This window comes from Gallinula chloropus (genome assembly GCF_964237585.1).
Source record: "Gallinula chloropus genome assembly, chromosome: 4".
Classification (NCBI taxonomy): domain Eukaryota; kingdom Metazoa; phylum Chordata; class Aves; order Gruiformes; family Rallidae; genus Gallinula; species Gallinula chloropus.
This window is the reverse complement of record NC_140088.1, coordinates 62,237,752-62,259,287: the sequence shown is the minus strand read 5'-3', so window position 1 is coordinate 62,259,287 and position 21,536 is coordinate 62,237,752. Positions and strand designations below refer to the sequence as shown.

Below are 21,536 nucleotides of genomic sequence, written 5' to 3'. Positions count from 1 at the left end.
TGTGAACACTGATTTTTAACAAAGTGCAATAGGTGGCATAATTTAATTTTCCATAGGAAAAGTTTAGTTTAGACAGAATTTTCTATTGAAGAAAACTGAAAGATGTGTTTTATCAAACTACACTGGAGTTTTAAATTTTAGTCCACCAAAGTGACACCCTTATTAAAAATAAAGTTTGAAATGCACAAATTTCTGTACCAAAACTGCTGTATTACCTTCTAGGTGCTGTAAATCTGGATGACCCATGCTCCACTATACATCTATTGCCTTTTCTCCATTGCACAGTAGTATTTCCTATAAATCACTGCAATCTCTCTGTGCAATTGAGCTAAAAAAATAAACTCTGGGTCCCTGTGAGTGCTTACCTGCCTAGGAGCTGAACCTTAAGTATAACGACGACAGAGATAACCTAGAACTACAGCTCATGTCAAGCACTACTGTAATTTAAGTCAGTACACTGATCTACAAAGACTTAGTTTATCCAAAATATTTGTTTTGATTTCAATCTAGATTGAAGTTTATGACTTAAAAAGCTGAAACAGTATTCCTCAATTAAAAATACTAACTTTTCATGATTTATTAAAAATATTTTTTATGGAATTCCTTTTTTTATAGAATTTATACATTTGGATGTCCCATGTTGATTCAAGAGTAAAACTGTTAGTAGAATATTGAAATTTTCCAAGAACAAAAACTTTTATTCATCAGCTGTGTTTGGTGCTTTTTGAGTCCAGAAAATAGTTTTGTGCTTAAACTATGGGGACTCAGAGCATTAAGGAACTGTAAAAAGAGGGGATAGTTTGGCTTTTGTGGGTTTCTTTGTTTGTTGTGGGTTTTGTTTGGGTTTGTTTGTTCTAACAGGATCTTATGTTTTTTACCAGCACAGAAATATAATGGGACATGTAAACTTGAAATCTTATTATCCTTAGAAATGCTTCTTCAGCTTAAAGGTTTAATGATTTTTTTTAAAGCTTTTAATTACTCACTCTCTTCTAGACCTCATTGAATGTTAAAAACACTGTCCTAGTTTTACAGAAGGATTGATTAAAATGTCAGACCAATAAAAATGCTTAAAATTTATAAAAAAAAATCTCACTTTGGTAGCCTGTTAGATTTTTGTGCCTAAGCAGTGATACCATATGTGTCTGTTTCAGGATTTAATATATTGAGATAGTAAACCAGATTGTGGCAGTCAAGCCTTGAAGTTGTTTTTCACCTTGCCCACGTCTTTGCTTTACAGAAAATGTTAAACAAGTACTGGGGCAGCTCCTGCATCCCAGTAGCTGAGTGTTGTTTTATGCCAGAAGTAGCTTGTGTTTTTCTGGGAGCAATAGGGGAAAACTCTAATGGCAAGCTCTCAACTGTGTCCACATATAACCAGCTTCTTATATTTGTGGATCTTGCTGTATCTTCGTAATCTTCAAGAAGACTGAAAGAGTTGTAGTAATTTGAACTCATTCAGTAATAGTTGTAAATTATAGTAGTAAATTATAGAGTAGTAAAGCTCCTAATTATTAAAATGGTTTGAAATTGCCTTTCTTGGAATTTACTGACAAATGTTTTCCAATGTCTTTGTAAGTTCAAGTTTTTCTCTTGGATATTGCTGTAACATGTTTTTCTTCCAAACAATTTTAGCCTCCAGGAGGCAGCAAAAATTTATGGGATTTGGTTGCTGTAATAAAAGGACAGGATGACAGTTTGCTTCCACAAAACTACTGCAAAGGAATTATGCATATGAAACATCTCATTAGATTTAGAATGGTAAGTGAAGCGTGAACAGTATGTGAAATGATTGTTTATCCATGTAGTATTTCATTCTTTAAAAATAATATTTAATGCTTTGCAAAAGGGTCACAGTTTATTTCATGTCCAATGATACTTGTGCAATGTCAGTTCTATGTGCAATACTAGCCTGCTGGAACGGTAGCATCTGGTGAAGTCCCAGTGACTTCATGCATACTCAGTGTTAAAATGCTAGGTTGTGTTTTTTAACTAGAAAAGCATGTTTGAAAATAATGTAAAGAGCTTGCAAAGTGAGCATCACTGCAGCCTGAGCTGTTAAAGCAAGTTTCTCTTCCCTATTATAGACACGTCGTACTTTTATGTTCAGTACAGTCAAGTTCTTTGGTTGTATAAACATGAATTTTGTAATTCTGTTAAGATGCAGGGGAAGGGGAATTCATGACTGAAAATTGAGGAGGGTCAGCAGAAGTGTGTTCTGTAGCTGTCTGGAAGAAAGAGTGGAAAAACAAGAACCTATCATTAATACAGATAGGCAGCTTAAGAGTGACTCAGATGTGAGTGTGACATTCAAATGCTAAACCATAAATTTACTAGTAGCTGAATGTATGAATATGCAACCAGGCATACAATCTGTGCAGAATATGGGGCTACATGGTTCTGCCAGGGACTTCATAGAGATCCTAAAGGATCCCATCCTCTGACTGGATTAGAAACAGAGGAAAGACATCTAATGGTATGAATTAGGAATTGTGTCACTGCCCATCTGCAACCCCCCGGATTCAATACCTACCAGGTTTTCTGTTGTGGGCATTCTCCTTTGCAAAACCACAAGCTCTTTGAGTGTCCTGCATACCTTATGACTTTTAAGTGACAGAAGGGTTTTTATTGGTGATGTTAACTGTAATAATAGCCGTTGCTCTGATAATACTATGAAGCTTGGGGGGGGGGGGGGGTGTCCAAGCCCCATTTTTCTCAGCTAGTTAGCCAGTGATGACATTCTTGACTCAATGCAGTGCAAGCGATCTGTTTAACCCTGCAACCTGGCTCCTTGCTTCTATAACTCAGGTGACGTAGAGTAACTGCAGCAATTGCTGATCAGTCTGTACATCGGGATTAGGTGTTCACATTAATTAAAAGCATTTTCTCCCCTTTTTGCTGACTCAGAATCTTGCTTGAGAACTTTTAAGAGAAAGTAGTGATGAGGTTATGCTATCTGCTTGTGTATGGCTGCTGATACCGTTATTTTCTGAGGAAACAGCATAACACCATTGCAGTACCTAGGCATTTCAGGATGAAGTGGGGACCTAGAGCAAGTATATTTTTCTGTTTCTAGCAAAAAGAGGATACACTGCAGCCTTCAGTATGAAAATGGTGAGAAAGATAGAGGTGCCAAGTGAAAAATAATGTAGGCTGTTTTAAAAAAACATATCCTTTGCCTTTCTCAGCAGCTGCCATTGGTCTACATTGCAGTTTGCTCAGTCTGTTCTCAATCCTTTGTACATGGTACTGTAAAGCCATGAGTAGGCAAACACCATCTTGTGTGCATTGCTGAAGGAGAGTTAAGCAGAATTGTAGAAATGTGAAGCACAGCACCTATTATATATATTTTTTTAATGTTAAATGTGATCCCATTGCAGCTTGTTTCTCAAACTCTTCCAGATGGAGAAATTTAGTCTTATTTCTTCAGCTAACATTGAAGTTGCAGTGTTTGGGAATAGATGTCATTTATTGATCATGTGGTTAATTGGGTAAAACAGATCAAGACACAGATTGAGCCCATGAATTAGTATTACCTATGAGATAAAGATTAAGAAAATAATATCTAAAAGAGATTAAAGGAAGATAATCAAGGAAAAATGTATGTGCACAAAACACTAACACAGTTACTTGAACAATAGTTCTCTGCAATGGCACTGCAAACTCTTCTAATTAGTTCACTAATCTCACTGTAATCTCTTCCAATTAGCCTTTTCTCAAAAGGTGTTGTTCTTAAAGGATAAACTTTTATATATCATTGTAATGTTTGACTGTAGGTAGCTCTTAAGAAAATTTGTTTTCATTACAGAACACTCAACTTTTCTTTTTTTTAACTTTTTAAACTTTTTTAATGTTCTTCCCCCACTTCAGTCCAAGGCACAGGAACTGACAACAGTAAAAATGTCCAAGTTTGGAGGTGGTATTGGTGCACCAAGCAAAGAGGAGAGGCTTAAAGAAGCTGCAGAAATACATTTACGATTGGGACAAATTCAGCGATACTGTGAACTAATGGTAGAACTTGGAGAGGTAAAATATCAGAACATTACTGAAAAACATAAACCATGAAGTTTTCTGAAAACCAGCCATCCTAGCAAAGATGGGATGGGATCACAAAAAAAATATAAGTCCAGAAAAGAGTCATCTTGCTCCATTCATGTTATTTTCAACTATGCAGTGTAAAGTATAGCTCATTCCTTATTTAATTTCTTGATGAATCTATTTTTAATGGAAGAAACATGCAAATAGTTAAAAACATAGCTGTTTCTCTGAATAAAATGGTCAGGTTAAACATATTGCTGCTTCCTTCTAGTGGGACAAAGCGCTCTCAGTTGCACCTGGTGTATCGATGAAATATTGGAGGAAGCTAATGCAAAGGTAATAAAAATATGATGCTGCATTGTAGTTTCTGTCCACAGACAAGTAGGAAGAATGGATATCTAGGACCAGTTGTATTTGGCTTTTGTTACAGCATTCTAGTGATGCTACTTTTTGTTCAGTAAGCTTTGGAATGGAACTATTGAGGTTTTCAATGAAGATTTTGTGTACAGGAATCGAGTTAAAGGGTTGAACATAAACTGCATGCTTAACTCTTTAGTGCAGTATCTACGCTTTGCAAGTCTTCTGAGGTCTGGAAAGGCAGATGGGTTTCAGTGAACTCTACACGGCTTCATCTAACATCTGTATGATAGAGATAAGTTTAACGATCAATTATATATGTAGATCTTTCTTGTTTGTTTATTCATTTCTTTGACTAGGCGAGCTGATCAGTTAATTCAGGAAGAAAATGATGACGTCATCCCATACTGTATAGCTGTTGGAGATGTGAAGAAACTAGTTTCTTTCTTTACTTCAAGAGGCCAGCTTAAAGAGGCACTGCTTGTTGCACAGGTATTATTACATCTAACTGTGGGAGTTGTATTTAACTGTTTGTTTCTATACTCTGAAGATGACAAGCATATTTATAGGGATGGCTCTGCTTGGTTTTGCAAAATGGCTTTCCTATACTGTTGGACAAGTTTTACATAGAAATCATTAAAAGAAATCATTGTGCTTACAGATTTTTCTTCTAAATTGCAATTAAACTCACAGAATGAAAGTTGATATATTCAATTTTGGCTGAAATAGAAAAATAAACATGATTTTTAGCAGTCATTATTAGATGTCTTTGGTGTCTAAGGCATATAGGATTTCTCTTGCATTTCTACTGAGGTCTTGGTTATACTCTTCCTGTAGAATCTTTGGGTGAAACTGCTCAATTGCAGTAGTAATCAATACAGGAATTCAAACTTCTAAATGAATGCAAAAAACAGTACAAGGAATAACAAAAAGTACATCTTTTCTGCTGCAAACACAGGTTAAAGGGCATGCAATTTATATGAGACTGCTACTTGGTTTCACCCTCTCACCATTCCTTTATCCTTTTTAAGTAATTTCTGAATACATAACAGCATGTGTTAAATAAACTATCCAGATTTGTCCCTCTAATGCCAACCTGCCCTTGAATGTTCAATTGCCTCAGAGATAAGAAAATTAATAATGCATGTGAATGTCCTTTACAATTGTCTATTTGTATGTTGTTGTTCTGATAGGAGTGCACAGATTAGAACTTTGAGGTGTTCTTAATCAAGTTATAATATTTGAACCTTAAAGCTTTAGAAAGATCTTCATTTTTTTCTTGCAACAGAGACACTGCAGAGGTTGCTTTTATTAAAATTCATCGAATAGTCTGTCTTAAAGGTTTAATCAGATAGTATTAAGCAATAAAATAACTGGACATTCTTTCACTGTAACTGAGCCCTGAGTTTAATGTTGTTATCCCAGCTCCACCTTAAAGCACATGAAAGAGTTTCCTTCTAAGCCACACAGATCTCTTCTCATTTAATGTTAGAAATCACTTATTGCCAGGGACAAAAAAGGTTCAACTTATGTGCCACTATGTAAACCTTTCCAGGTTTGCTGGTATGCTGGTATACCTCCTGAGAAGTGGCTAAGGAATTCCTCCTTCACTCAGAGCCACTTGCTCCTAGGGGTGAAAAATCAAGATTGTAGTCCTCACTGTCCATTTAAAATTTATTCAAATGTTGGAAATTTCCTGTACAAAATTCATAGGCAGGAAGAGGTCTATTGCTTCTGTAGAATTTCTTGTATGGCTGGCTAAAACTAGGCTAAGATTTAGCCATGAGTAAGTTCATTGCTTTAAACATTTACTTTCTTATAAGTGGACTTTAGAAGGATTCCTACAGATCTTAGATATTTTTTGTGGTTGACAAAAAATCACATTTCACATTCATTTTTGTTGGTGCATTAATCCATTTTTTTTAATTCACTTCTAGGCAGCTTGTGAGGGAAATATACAGGTGTCGCCACTCTCCACGACAAGTGGATATTCAAATTCTGGTGGAAACAATACAGATGATTATAATGAGTAAGTTTTAGTTCATATCTACATATTTAGTGCAGAATGTAAAGCCATCAAGGGACATAAATCTGAGCAGTATCATTTGGCATCAGCAATGTAAATGTTGACAACTAAATATTACATCTTCTAGTACATAGTTGGTAGAGTTACTGACTGATGCCAAACTGAAGAATTCCCCCACTGTACCATCTCCTAGCACCAAATGGATCTTTCCATGTATCATAAATAACCTTTTCATTTTCTTAATCTTTGTGGTGCTTTTCTGTGCACTTAAATATGATTAAAGATGTAGCATATTAACTTAGGACTTTTGGTAAATTGAGAAAGGTCCAGCATTAACAAGTGTCTGTGAGACTGTTTTATGCATCTTCTCCTGAAGCTTCGCTGTTTATCATCTTTGAAGCTTCTGACAATGTACGACAACAGACCTATTTACATTGTCTATGCCCATAAAAGAAATCATTTGTCTTTCCTTGCTTAGAACCACTCAAAAACCTAAATCATATTATCAAGTTATTTGTGTAGTAATGAAAGCAACGTGGAGGCTGTGTAGTGACTTCATTTACACTTGCAGACTTTTAGCAGTGGGAGAAATACTTACGTAGGGTTTGCAGGCACAGAATGAATATTCATGTATTTGATTTTTCTTCTGTCAATCCAAAGAGACCTTTCCATCCTTATGTAGCTTTTGAGAAACTGATCCACCTAAGTATGCAGCAATATAAGTAGTGGATGAAGCTCAAACAATGTTCTGAAAACTAGTGCTGTCATTGTCTCTTAGTCAATAGATAATGTGGTGACTTGTGTATAAATCAAGAGCCAAAGAGTACCAACCTTCTAGTAACCTTGAAGAATTTGTGTTTTGTTCTTGTAGACTCCTGCACAAGGTCAGTGAAGAACTGGCAGAATGGTATTTCCAGGATGGCCATGCAGTGCTTGCAGCATGTTGCCATCTGGCTGTTGAAAATATAGAGGTAATTAATATTTTTTCCTATTTAACTATGGTAATTAACTATTTTTTTTCCTATTTAACTATATTAACTATTAATATTTTTTTCCTATTTAACTATGCTTAAACTAAAGTTTAAACAAACTTTAACTTCCTTTTTACTCCTCCACCTGTTAACTGTGTTTTTTTAAATGTGCATGCCACATTCTAAAATGCATTACTTCTACTTGGTATTTACTTTAATCCTTACAATATTGAAGATAGTAGCAAAACCCAGCACGTACTTCCTCCTCTGTCCCCATCTTAATGAGTTAACATTCCATCTTATGAATTGTTCTGAGAGAAAGCAATAATCAGTAAATGCCTATATTTCAAAATACATGTTTCAAGTGCTGTAGTCTCTTACTGTTAAGATTTTATTGTGCCAGTCAGCAAATTCAGTGGTCAAGAGAAAGTAAGAACAGGAGATCCGTCCTGATTTGGTTGTGGGGTTCTTTGAGTCCTCTTTCATTAAAACAGAGGACAAGTATATACTCTGAAAGCTGGTGTCCCTACTTAAGACTAGGAGGGATTGCTACCAATCTTTTTATGTATGTGTATTCTCTATGGTTGAGTAAAGGAAGATTCTGCTGAAGGAGATGTATTTGAGTATTTAAAAACTGATTAACACATGGTACACAATTATTGAGTCATTCAAGAGACCCAAATTATATATAAAGTTGCTTTAATTAATGCATCTTCTTTGCTTCTGTAAAAAGCAGTCTCATAAATAAATGTCATATGCTCAACATGGTGAATCCCCAAAATTGCTTGTGTCCCTTAATGATATAATTTTTTCGTTGAGCAAGCTTGCGATGGCAAACCTGATTCGTGGAAATGAACTGGAGTTGGCAATCAGTGTGGGTACTGTCTTAGGAGAAAGTGCAGCACAAGGAACACATTATGCCCTAGAATTACTAGCAAGAAAATGTATGACAGTAACAACATGGTAAGAATTTCTTAATGCAAAGAAGATTGTTTTCTTTTTCCCCTGACAAAATGCTAAACGTCTTTCATTCTGAAGCTCTTATAGACACCAAATCACCATGGGTAGGTAGAATAAGAATTGCTTCTTGAATAAGAATTGCTGTATTAAACCTTTGAAGCACAGGGCATGCAAATGTTCTGCTTTAATCTCAAAAGATATTATGTCTGTACTGCAAATGAGAGAAGAGTCATTGTCAAACAGTATGAAACCTACTGAAAAAAAACCTAGATAGGCAATAGGTAGCATAGTACTGAGTAAAAAGGATTGCTTCAGACAAAGTAAGGCTGGAATTGAATTATAAAGTCAAAAGGAGCAGAAGCTTAAGTAGGATCTCTGATTCTTTTTCTGTTTTTTTTTCAAGTACTTGCTTGAAATTATAAAAATCTAAGAGCCTGAGGAATTATTGTATATTGGTATTGGGAATACAAGACAGCTGACAAGATTTAAGGATGAAACAAGATTGCTGTTTAATCTGCAGGAGCAGGTCATTTCCCTGTTGTATTACAGAGGAAACTACTAAATTTTCTTTTCCTCCTTGTAGTGGTTTTACATTGAATGATATAATTTTGGTCTCATTTTTGTCTACCTGTAAAAGGAGAAGAGCATTTCAAGGTGTATTTGGCAGCAGTACAAGTGTTCCAGAATTAATATTTCATAGAAAATGTGTGCTTAAATAGATACTGCATTTAAGCACTAGGTTTTCTGCTACAGTTGGTATTTGCTTTAAGCATCTAAAGGTAGTTTGAGAGAAACATAGCAGAGCTCCTCTCTGCAGAGCATTTAGCCTGCCTTAGCCAATGAAGCATTGCAGAAAAAGTTAAAATAAGCAATAGATAACTTGCTGTGTTGGTTTTGCAATGATTTAGCCTTTCTCCATTGCAGCAGTTCCAACAGGGTTGTTTATATAGTCCTTTTTTTTTTTCCAGTTCCATAACAAAGGCTTGTTCTGATCTCAGTGCTGTCACAAGTACTTATAGTGGTATGGCAGGTTTTATGGCTGAGGAATTTTTAAATCAATTTTTAATTTAAGAAAAGTTAAAATTTCCTATGAAAATGAGTACATGTAAGCAACTGATCTTGAAAATAGTTTCAGAAATTGTAAATTATATTATATTCCTAAAGAGCCTTTTTGTTTCTTGGAGAAGTGGCTATCGCATGGTAACTAACAATAGAACAGATTTACCAAAGTCCTTTTGGCCTTAGCTTCTTTAGGTTATCAAAAGGCTTGGGAAGATTTATTTATTTATTTGGTTGGTTTATAAACAAATTTGGTTAGCGTGACTCCTGAATTTGCTATTGCAGTTGAATTATTTTCTGTTAGATTTTTTTCCTCTGTAAAGTAAGAATTCAAAACAAAGTTTTGTTCATTTCTGTTTTGATGTCTTCCTTTTAGCTTTCCATCACTTGGATACAGGTATTTTCCTTGTTATAGAAAGAGAGATTTGAGAAGTGTGTGACTTCACTAATGTTAAAAATAAGCTCAAACTAAGTATTACAACTTTTTGTAATTATACTCAATACTTGAAAGTGGGATAGAAAGTTGCAGATACTGGATGGTAGATTACTCAGGCATTTTTAAGGCAAGGACTGCGTTCTGAAAATCCAGGGAACTCCGGAGGGGCAAGTCAGCCTTGTGGGTCACCAAAGAAACAGAGGTGTCACAGAACAATCAAAATAATCAGTTATTAAAAGCTCAATAGAATAATTGTTTCCAAATAATTTATTTATATTTTTACATTTTTTCCCTCCAGCTGCTTTTTGTGCTAAGGACAGAGCAAAAAACAGTAAAAAGTTAGGAAAATTTCAGAAATACCAGTTTGCCAAAACACAATTTTCCTTTCAGAAGGGTCAAATAGGTACCCCATTCTTTTCTTGTATAACCTGTCTGTTGCAATGCCACAGAAGCACTAGCTATTCTTCTAACCAAGAGGTGCTTTGTGCTCATGTCATGGAGCTCTAGAAGCCTGGAAGTTTGAGGATGGTTTCATGACACAGCCACACTAATATCTTTCCTTCTTTCAAATAGGATAGGTCCTACTCCTTCCTGTCCTTGCTCACATAGTATTCCATCTCACTTTGAGGTTGTTCTCTAAACCAGGATAGTTTTAGAGACTGAGGTTCTTCTGCTCTTCTCTGGAAATAGCTTTTTGTCAGAAAAATCTGTGTTGTAAAAGGCATGTGTAAGAAGACAAGAGTTTCCTCCTATTGCAAACCAGCAAGAATAACGTGTCATCATCTTTTTATGCAGGGATTTAGCAGCTGATCTTCTTATGATGATTCCTGATAATAAACTGCAGTTAGTGAAGCTCTGTGCTTTTTATCCTGGATGCATAGCAGAAATAAATGACCTTCATGAAAAGGTACAATGAAAAATAATTTACCTGAATGCTATCAAGAGCTTATGTATTGATTTTTTTTTTTTTTTTAGTAATGTCAGAAAATTTAAGGCCAAATAGATCTTTACAATGAATTTGGCACCACCAGTCTTCTTGTATTTTACTTACTATTTTTTGCTCTTCTAGTCTTGATTGACTTTATTTTCAGTATCACACAAGAAGAACTTCAGTTCTTTAATTCTACTCTGTATTGTTTCCATGACCCAGGTTACTTCCTGATGTAGCTTATGATTTTAACAATTACCCATTCCTGTGATTGATAACCTCCTCATCACTGATGTGCAACCTAATCATGTCTTCGCAGATCAGCTGTGCTGTCCTGAATAGTTTGACATCTTATGTCTGTAATGTCCTTAAATCCTCCCTTTTCTCTTCAGCAGCAGAAGGGTCTGCTCCACTAGTTCCCTAAATGTTCAACTCTGAGTGCACATCTATTAAGCAGTAGTAAAAAGTAGTAAAAACCTTGGCAATATAAACTGATTAAAGTTACAGAACCTTCTCCCCCTGTAGTGTTCTCTGGCCTTCTTACACACATAATATCCACATGTCCTTCAGATAATGAGTCCATTTTCAGAGAGAGTATGATCTTATGTGCAAACTTGATTATCTCTTCGGATCTTAGAAAACTGCTTGAACATTGCAATGATTCTCTGGTAAAATCTTTGTTTTCCAGTGTAATCTTCCCAATGTAGAAGAATGCATGCGGTTGGCAGAGACAATTCAGACAGATGGGGATATATTCGAAACTATAAAGTACTATCTGTTAAGTGCAGAGCCTGAAAAGGCTCTCCCAATTGGCATTCAGTATGTGAAAGGTAAGTACCTGGATGAAGAAACCTTTTAAAGCATCAGTCATGTGTTATGGCTTGTCTCTTAAGATATTTTTCTTTCTGTTTTTCTAACAGAACAAATTTGTGGCTCAGATTGGACTTTAGATTCAGTCTGTCCATACCTTGATCTTCTAAGTTACATACGCACTGAACGATTAGTGTTGCATAAATGTAGTGAGTGAGTATATTTTCCTTACTTACAAAAGTGGAACTTTCATTAAAGAGAGCTTTTCAAACTTAAAAACTACATGTGCACTCTGTTAGTATGATTTTTTTGTTTACCAGAAGAGGGGTACAAAAAAAGTTGCAGCAAGCAGGCTAGATACCAATCTGGAGAATAGAATATGGAATTTTCATAAAGATATTTTACTGCTGCTTTCTCGGTGAGGCATTCACAATGGCTGAATCAATGCTGGCTCATTTGAGGAATCTCACTTTGATCAGCTCAGGCTTCAGTTTACTGAAGAGCAGTGGTACCACACATAATACGGGGTTTTATGTCCAAGTTTTAAGGAAACTTAAGCTGTCACTCACAGAATTTATTCTGAAGTATTTGGGTAACTGTGGCTCGCCTGTATGACAGGTGGTTGCAGCTAAGCCTGAGTGCCTGCACAGATAGGTGTACCTGTGAAGAACTGAGATGAGCAAAAAGCTTTGCCTGTATGGTCTGGCAGGAAACTTGGCAAAACCGAAGTCGATGCTGATATGTGGGGCAATTTTATTTACATTTAGTGTTTTTTCATGTTAAAAAATCAGAGGGATACTGTTTTTGTAACTTTACGTGATTGTGCTTAATGACTGTGTTGTACGTGGTATTTAAGATCTAATAATTGAGATCAGTGTGAAGCAGTCTGATTTTAACAATTACATCACACAGAAAGTAAGCACAATCAGCAAACGCATATTCTCTACAGAAGTTGGATGGGTAAGTTAGGTTTTAAAAGTATAATTTTAATAAGACTTTGGTTTAATGTTTTTGCAAATGTCTGTTATTGTTCATGATTAATATTTGTAGGTATCGAAATGAGTTGCTGATTTTGTGTGGTTACACTGGGGCGTTACTTGCTATCAGAAGACAGTACAATAGTATTGTACCTGCACTTTATGAGTATACAAGGTAATACTATGTTTACAGTATCACAGAGACATTCTGTTCCCTATAGTGACCTATGCCAATTCTTGATATTCCCAGGCATTGATACATTTGACCTGCCCCACTTAATCTGACCAGGCCTGGTCCTGCCCATTTGGGTCAGCACAGTCCCAACCAGTCACCTGACTTGACCTCACTAGACCAACTTGACTGACTTGAACCAGCTCAGCCTGACCCAATTGACTTGACTTGCTCTCACCCATTGATTTTACTTCACTCTCTTCATGTGACCTGTCTTGGCCGGCTTGATGTGACCAGACTTGGTTGACTTGACCCAGATCACTTGACTTGACCAGACTTGGCTTAACCCAGCAGAATCCAGCTTGGCCTGACCCACTTGATGCTACCCAGCCTGACTCCACTTGTCTCTCTTGGATTTGAACTGACCAGCTTGGATTTGAAAGGAGAAAGATTAAGATCTATAACCTTTATCTTATCTGATAAGTAAATTAGTTTGTACTCTAAGGATGGAATACCAACAATGACTGTTTAGTGTTCCTGTCTGGTTTGGTAATCCAGCTAACTTTCATTCCTCCCTCACAAATTGGGACGGTCAAATCCCCACCAAACAGGACTGCTAGAAATCTTTTTTCTTTTTCTTTTTTTTTCCCTCAGAATGCCTAATATTGTAATAGGTATTTAGATTCCAGCCCATCTTAAACTGGACTCTTATATGCTTAAACTGGATATCTTTAATGCATCCCAACACAAATGGAAGTTAGCAGAATTAATTCAGGTAGCAACTGCCCCTTGTATTATATTTTTATAAATAAAAAATGCATCCATTGCAATGGGTCTGAAGCCACAAGTAATCAGGTGAATCAAGGCTGTCCCAGAGCATGTGTTGAACCATGTTACTCTAAGTGTATTTTATTGTATCTGCTATATATAGGCAAAATGGGCCCTTAAGTTTTGTAAAGTTGTCATTGCCAAGAAATAGGAATGCATATATCCTTAAAATGCAAAGAAAAAAGTGGAGATAAAGATGAGGGAAAATAAGCAGGTGTAGATAGGGATTATTAAAATCAAACTTAAACAAAAAGGTATAATTCTACATCTAGTAATTTAATATTTTCAAGGTTTAATATTGTGATTTTCTTGAAAGATTAATTTACTTTCATAAAGCTATTTCCATATCCAATCAAAAATAATTTTATTATACTGTCTGTGGTTTTTTTTCTTTTAAGTAAGTATCCAAGGCAAGAATTAATTTGAACTTTAATTATTTGCATTCCTTTTCAGTCAGCTTTTAAAAAGACGGGAAGTATCTGTACCTTTGAAAATTGAACAGCTTTCTGAGGAACTAGATGCGTGGAGAGCTTGTACTGAATTAAACAAGTAGGTGGACAAATCTAGAATTCCCATGAATGAGACTATTAGTATTTAAATGTTTAGATGTAATGCAGTATTTATTTCCTTTGTAAAAACTGAATATGAATGTAAAAATTTAGTATTTTGTGGCTCATGATTTCTGACCCAAATTAAGATGCATAGTTGACAAACAGGTGTCTTTTGTTTATAGATCTACCAGTGACTTGTCATGCACCCCACCATCTGAGTCGCAGAGGACGGTGTATTCAACGCTGATATCACGAATACAAGAGGAACCTCTGAAAGGGATGGTTGGGCCAGACTACGTCACTGGGTCTAATCTTCCCAGTCATTCAGATGTTCACATCTCTTGTCTGACAGGACTAAGGATACAGGTATGGTTTCGGGCGCTCTTTCTGAGTGATTGCTGTGACTAGTTGTGAGGTTGCCGTGAATCAAAGGTCCTGCGCATCATTTGGGAGGAAAAATGTTTTCCCTGTTGCCACACAGTAGCAGAAGTTAAAGAGGATAAGTGCTGATACTTTCTATATAGAAAGGCTATGTAGAATTGTCGAATCAAGTATTTCCCCAATTTCCCAATCCCAATTGTTTTAATTTTCATGGGAAAGACATATTTCCTTTGTCAAATGTTCTGTCTAAAGTGCTTGTAACTTACTGCCTGCTACCTCGCCATAGCTGGAATAAAACCCAGGAAATTACTTGTTTTCAACCACATACCAACATTGTTCTGTTGCTAGTTTTTATCGTTTGGAAATGCATGCTAAAAGATGTAATTTGTGGTTAATTAAAACTTGGTATTAGAAAACTAGCCGTTCAAATACATATATTCATCACTCGGAGAGCTTCGCAGTCAAAACATACTAGTCCTTACAGCACCTTTGTGGTATAGGTGGCTGTTTCCATAAAGGGAAGACTGACAGAGCCTGAAAACCCTGCTGCCAGGCTCCTGTCTCCAGACAGTTCCTTGCTGGTGGGATTTTTGAGGTAAACAGAATTCACATGCCACTGAGGCAAGAAAAACTTGGTGCTGACACTTCCACATCAGACCAGTGGTCTTTGGCTGTGGCTATACGCTCCGAATTTGCCAACAGCCGCATATCGCTGTCATTGTTATAAACCATTCAACAAGATGAGCAAATATGGTGTCACCACCTTGCCTTATTTCTAGACTGGCAAACCCTAGGAATTCTTGCTTGAGGCATGCAGAGCAGCTCACAAATCACTCTATTAATATGGATGTACCAGAGCCTAACTGCTTGGCTTAACAAATTTTAAGTAGCAGGGTTCGGAGAGCATGACTCTTAAAGAAGGCACCTTAAACTGAATGGTAGCTTTGAGATCATACCTTGTCAAATGAAGAGAGCAGCAAATAGGTCTTGTCCTCTCAGATAAACTAGTATTATGTCCTTTGCACTCTTCACAGTGAATTATTCTGTAGGCTGCCTATAGACTCCATATTTTCAGACAGTTCACAGAGGTGTTATGCTGGTGGCTTTTACAGATTGGGAAGTGTCCACATCAGCACAGGTGATGACTGATACAGTGGAATGCATGCAGTATTCTGAAGGAAAAACATTTGTTGCCTCAGACTCTAATTCAGGCTAAACTTAACTCTGGAATAATTGACAAACATAGATAAGATACCACAATTGTTAAAAATCAAACAAAAAAAAATTAAATGTTGGGTCTCCAGATTTTCCAATGTAAGAAACTACTTATAATGTGTAACTTTTACCAAAGCGTTAAGCCAGCGGGGTACAATTTTTGCAGGACTACAGATGATAATTGTACCTGAGCCTGTGATGCACTCTGTAGCCAAACCAAACTGTGCTCTCCACACTGGCAGCCTTCACACAACACACGTGAGCTTTCTTTTTCTTTCCCTCCCCAAACATTTCTGCTGTGCAGGGTCCAGTGTTCTTCCTTGAAGATGGAAAATCTGCTATTTCGCTGAATGATGCTTTGATGTGGGCCAAAGTGAATCCTTTTTCACCGCTGGGAACAGGGATACGACTTAACCCGTTTTGATGAGCTACTTTCTTCTGTACTGTGTAGTGCTTAAAATACCCCTCTGGGGATAATATGGCTTTAACCTTGGCTGTCGCAGGACAGAAAGATGGCAGTTGATTCCTTCTGAAGGGCAATTACTTGGACTTCAAAAATTGTAAAATGAGAACAAGAAAAGGATTTCTATACAAAGGTTTGTTGATAATCCAAAGAAAAAGTTATTTGAGAATCCAAAGAAGACAAAAAAAAAGTCCTGATTTCATAGACAGCCATGTCTTTTTTTCCTTTTTTTAATAATAGTGTTGTCAGACAATGCAGACATGTCATACTCAGCTCTGTGTAATCAGACGCCTTGTAAAGGAAGTAAGAACTACCTGCGCGTTCTCAAAACACTGATAACAAACTGTGACATCCACAAACACGTTTTCAAATGCATAATAATGAAATGACTTTGTCCACAGCCGCTGCAGCCTGGTTTTAGAGTGACTGGAATCCTGCAGCTGTTTCACTCTTGTGTCCCGCTTTATAATTTGGACTAAGTTTTACACACAGGATTCTATAGCAAAAGTAGAAGTTAAAAAGTGCTGAGGTGATTTTTTTTTTTTCATCCATTAGTTATTGTGCTTTACCAGCAGTATGAAGATGTTTACTAAGTTTTGTTTAAATAGGTTTGAATATCTAGATTATAAAATTCTATTTTCTGATAAGTTCGTATTTGGCAACTGTCCCCCTTATACTGGAAGCTAAAATATATTTATACAACTTTTTTTAAAAAGAAAAAAAGAACAAAGGGTTTGTAAAGAACAAACAGCAAATGTATTGAAATTATTTAAATGTTCTGTACATTTAAAATACTTGTTTTCTTTTTACTTTTTGTATTAGTTATAAATATATACATATTGGTATGATGGACCAGGAGTAACTATTTGTGCATATATTTTATTTACTAAAGCTGGGCTAAAATGGAATGAAAATTATGGGAATAGAATACTGGGAATATTTAAGTTTTAAAGCAGTGTCTAGTATGTAATTTAATCATAATCTTGCACCCCTTCATGTTAATAATTCTTCTTACCAATAATTCTTTTAATTACCTGTAGAAAAAAATGCCTTGGTTATAAATATTCTTTATTAGCTTAATTGATGGTGCACAAGCAGAAATCTCCTTTATCTGTTATATTTTTTTGCTGCTGCTTTAGAATAAATTTTGAAATCCTGATGGTTACATAAAATGTAAAGGAGTTGGGATTACAAACTGTCAGAACTATTCCCAGAACAGCTGTTACAGGACTGGAAACAACACAAGGTCTCTCTAGGAGGCCCTGTGTCCAACAAAGACCTCACTGTAGAGGAAAGCATTGCTGTCATTTAACTAGAAATAACGTCACACTGTGGCACTGGAAAGGTGGGGTGGAGATTAGAAATCAAAAAAATGCCTCTCTTCCCCCCCCCCGTCCCCCAACTTCTTAAAAAACTTCTGCTGCTGTTTTAGGGTGTAAGAATGTGTGGGGCTGGGGGGCAAAGCTTAGCTGCTTTAGGACCTATCCAAAAACATTTCTGTACACGCTTGGATGCTGGAACAGAATGTTCTCCTTTCACAGGTGTTGTCGGGGAAATGTTTTCCTTTGTTTAACTCTGTGGAGCTTGGGGAATGAGAGTTGGATTTCAGGAATAAAACCACATGGTTTTGGAAAGAATTCTCTAGCAGTCAGTACCTGGCGGGTTGCTTCTGTCAGCTCTTTGAGCACGTGCATCGTCCAGCCTCAGATACAAATGTTGTTAATGCAGAATCAGAGAGCAAAGGCAGGAACAGCACCCGCAGCCCCATGACTGCTGGTTGGCTCAACTGCCGCTCTATTATCTTGAAACTCTTTTGCCATGTCCTAAGGATTTTTACTGAGTAAATATCTTACAATATGTAGTATAAATGCATCGATTTGTTGTGTGTAAGTTGTGCCTTAACACAGAATCTTAGATGCATCTACTGCCTCTTTAAATTAGAAAGTGAGTGCTAAGAGCTCTTTCACTGCAGAAATACAAAAATTAAGCCAAAGGGCACTTTCTATATCGGGACCCCACCGGGTAACAGTTACTGTGAATAAAACAAGGTTGCGTTTTCTTTAAGCTGGTTGTACCACATGGGGTGAGTGAGGGGAACGTGGAGAGAAGGTGTAATCATGCCTGCAACTGTCAAACTATAGATTCATAGTTTTCAAAAATAATTTCAGATTGTTTGCTAATGTGTGACTTCATTGTCTGGCACAGCTAGTCCAATACAGATACTTCCCCTTAATATTAAAGAATCCTTTGTCTTCAAATGATTGTCTGACTCTTCCTTCAAATAGAAACGACTTCTTCAGAAGAAATTTACCAGGCTACACAGCTAGTGCTTTCCAACTGCTGTTAAATCTCAGTGAGGTTTAACATCACTTCATCCCTGCAAAATCAGGTCATTGTTCTATTGAAAGAATGGGACCAACATAACTGATGTGAGTATGAGCTTCTTGGGCTGCAGGCACATGTGCAACTTTCCCAGGTGAGTTCCAAAACAGTAAGAAAATCTGACATCATTCTTATGGCAAAGCCTTTCTTGGCAAAGGAAAGTGATGCTTTGAACCCATGTAGTTGAACCCAGCAGCAGTGAATGTCCAGGCCGCCAGAGTCAAATTTCACTTTTCAATACAGTTTTTATTTACAACTCCAGTGTTTCTTGTAACTGGGGACAAGATATGAGTCTGCTGCTCTCACCTGCCAGTTGTTCCCTCCATCAGTGACCAGCTGATGTTCAGCTTCTGTTTCACAGAAAATTTCATCTAACAGGAATACAAGTTTTGTGCATGAGGTGGTGCGCAGGAGATGCCTGAATGGTTTGGGATTTCTTGTTGCCCCAAAAAAGAAATTTGACTCACCCAGTGGGGCTTTCAGGCCTAAGCCCTGATTTGTACAAGTACGCAAATAGTCCCAATGTTTCCAAACCAACAGCTTAGCCTGGCTGTGTTCATTTGATACATCTGGTTGTTGTGCAACAGGACCTCAAACTGAGAGAATTCAGGCCCATGTTGTCCCCCCTCCCCACTCCACCGGCTGTGCAAGCAGCCCTGCTGCAGCCAGGCTCATCACTGGGACCAGTGGCCGAGCTGCCTGCCCACATGCTCTGGATCTCAGCCGCCAGCCCTACAAAGACAGCTCCCTGGCCCTGTAGCAGTGCCTGGGACAGGGGCAGATGCAGAGGCTCCCCAGGCAGTGAAGCACTGAGCAGGGCAGCCCCAGATGGACCTGGTGCTGCCAACACACCCTCCCCAGCAATGGAGGGCCCCTCGGGGCTGGCAGCGGCCATCATTCTAACATTATCTTCCGATGCCTTTATTGCTAGTCTAGTAATTCATTACTAAGAGCTGCTCCAACCAATAAAGGAGGTGCCTTCCAAACCTGTTTGTCTTGAGTAGTGCTCTGACATGCTGGTCCCTACTGTTTTAACTTGACATTTCATACCAAGACCTCAACACCCCAGAGCCCTGTTGTACCACCAGTTACTAAGAAGAGGAACAAGCCTGTTTCCTTCCTTTCTGGCTAAGCAAGGGATTGGTTTTTTGGAAAGAATGTTACCAAACGTGAATGTCAGGTATTTCATTACTACGTATTTTTGGTATGTGGCATGAGAGTGGTCTGACGTTCCAGCACTTAGTCCTGCCTGGGCAGCAACGTCCTTTCCCTATTTTGTTTGTTCCCGTTACATAGTAACAGAAGTGATGCCCATCCAACTTGGCTCAGGCTGCCAAAGTGACGCTATTTTCATATAATTACCTGGTAGCAAAAGATTACAGATTTTGCTGACAACTGCATATTGCCTGAAACGGGAATCGTAGAATCCCTGTAAGCAAGTTCTGGATTACTCTTCTGGCTGGACTACTGTTCCGCAGAGGTAAGCAGACTACCTGTAAACACTTACCGTGATCTTGTTTGCTCTTTGGAGGACAGCGAGGATGAGTGGGAATGGTGGGACAAGAGGTTGCAGATGCCGTGAGGGCATGAACAGGGATGTTTGAACGAGACAACACAGGCTCTGACATGACTCAGCAGAACTTCCAACATCATCAAGTTTTGTTTCAAACGGGGTTTGGCAGAACAGCCATGCCTGCTGAAAGCTCATCTTACTGCGTAGAACATGAAGAGGGGGATAAGACACTTTACCTGAGTCAAACTTGAAGAGCTCTGTGCACACTTGAAAGTGAGGGTCTAAATCATCTTATTCCACATAGACAATAGTGCCAGGGTCGGCACACCCATGTTTCTCAGGGTAATGTGCAGCAGGTACCTGCTTTTCTGGATGAAAACCAAAAGCACCCAACTTGCTCCATTACAGAGCATGTACAGCTCCTCTTACCTGCATCTGACCTCATAGGGACCCCAGGACAGGCCCTCCCTAGAATTTTTGCAGGGAACAGAAGATAAGTAAAGATTCCAAGGGTAGGTGCCAGACAGCTGCTTTTTTATTGGGTGGATGTAATTTAGCAACTGTTTTCTTTGTGAAAACTACCCCCTACTTCCCAGCAGGAACATAAATACTGAAAGGAATCACTGAAAAGGAATGGGAGAGAGTGAATCACCCAGGCCATAGTGGTAAATTTTCAAGTGTCTTGTGATTTGTCTTGTAGGAATTGAGTATCAGTCATGGAGGAAGTAATCCGTTCTCAAAGGAAGACCAAAATGGAAAGGCTGAGAGAAGAGGGCTCTATTTCGATGCCAAAGTCAGATGACCTTTTCTGACATGACTGGCAATCATCATGATGCAAGGGCATGAGCAAGGCAGAAGCCCTTTGGCTTTTCTAATGTCTGCGCTCCTCGGGCTAGAGAGCTGAGCAAGAAAATTCCAACCTGAGGCCAGAAAAGCCTGCTAGAGCATTCTGAGATTCTGCAACTCAATTTTCAGAGCTGGGGAATCACTTACACACTAGACAACAAGAGAAAAAATGTTCTTTTCAGAGCAATACCTGTCCTGATAGAGGGAACGGATGTATTCCTAGAGCCTTGCATCCACCTCCTGAACCTGAGGGTGGAGATTTGTATCCACATCTCCCAGGCAGCGCACAACAATAGATGCCTTTCTCTGAGGCCAAGAATAACTTGATATGCCCACAAGTTGCTACAGCATTGTTATGAAGCGTATGGAAACACCCCAAAGAATTCTGGTTTACGAGAGAAATTGAAAGTATCTCTGCAATTAGGCTTCTGAGGAATATTCCTCCAGAATTTTTCGAGTTGCTAACTGTAATAATAAAGAATCTATTGACTCTGCATGTCTGAAAACCCGTGGTTATGTTCACAGCCATGTAATTCCAATTCCCAGCACAGGCAGTGTTGAGAAATTGAGCAAGTTTCTCCCTGTCATAACTGCATTGTCCGTATAAAGAAACTGAAGAGAAG

At 37.8% G+C, this 21,536-nt stretch overlaps 1 protein-coding gene across 1 annotated transcript in view; it reads left to right on the top strand.

The window, feature by feature from the left end:
* Window positions 1-16,133, top strand: part of WDR17 (WD repeat domain 17) — a gene marked incomplete at both ends in the record, with an annotated part of 41,748 nt that extends 25,615 nt beyond the window's left edge. The window contains 15 exons of the mRNA XM_084263714.1: window positions 1,636-1,761; window positions 3,871-4,026; window positions 4,310-4,374; window positions 4,755-4,887; window positions 6,333-6,424; window positions 7,293-7,392; window positions 8,216-8,355; window positions 9,788-9,808; window positions 10,643-10,754; window positions 11,464-11,605; window positions 11,696-11,798; window positions 12,636-12,737; window positions 14,016-14,111; window positions 14,296-14,479; window positions 16,014-16,133. Of these exons, the coding sequence (XP_084119840.1) occupies window positions 1,636-1,761; window positions 3,871-4,026; window positions 4,310-4,374; window positions 4,755-4,887; window positions 6,333-6,424; window positions 7,293-7,392; window positions 8,216-8,355; window positions 9,788-9,808; window positions 10,643-10,754; window positions 11,464-11,605; window positions 11,696-11,798; window positions 12,636-12,737; window positions 14,016-14,111; window positions 14,296-14,479; window positions 16,014-16,133 (1,692 nt within the window). The remainder of the gene's footprint in view (window positions 1-1,635; window positions 1,762-3,870; window positions 4,027-4,309; window positions 4,375-4,754; window positions 4,888-6,332; window positions 6,425-7,292; window positions 7,393-8,215; window positions 8,356-9,787; window positions 9,809-10,642; window positions 10,755-11,463; window positions 11,606-11,695; window positions 11,799-12,635; window positions 12,738-14,015; window positions 14,112-14,295; window positions 14,480-16,013) is intronic.
* Window positions 16,134-21,536: the final 5,403 nt, after the last annotated feature.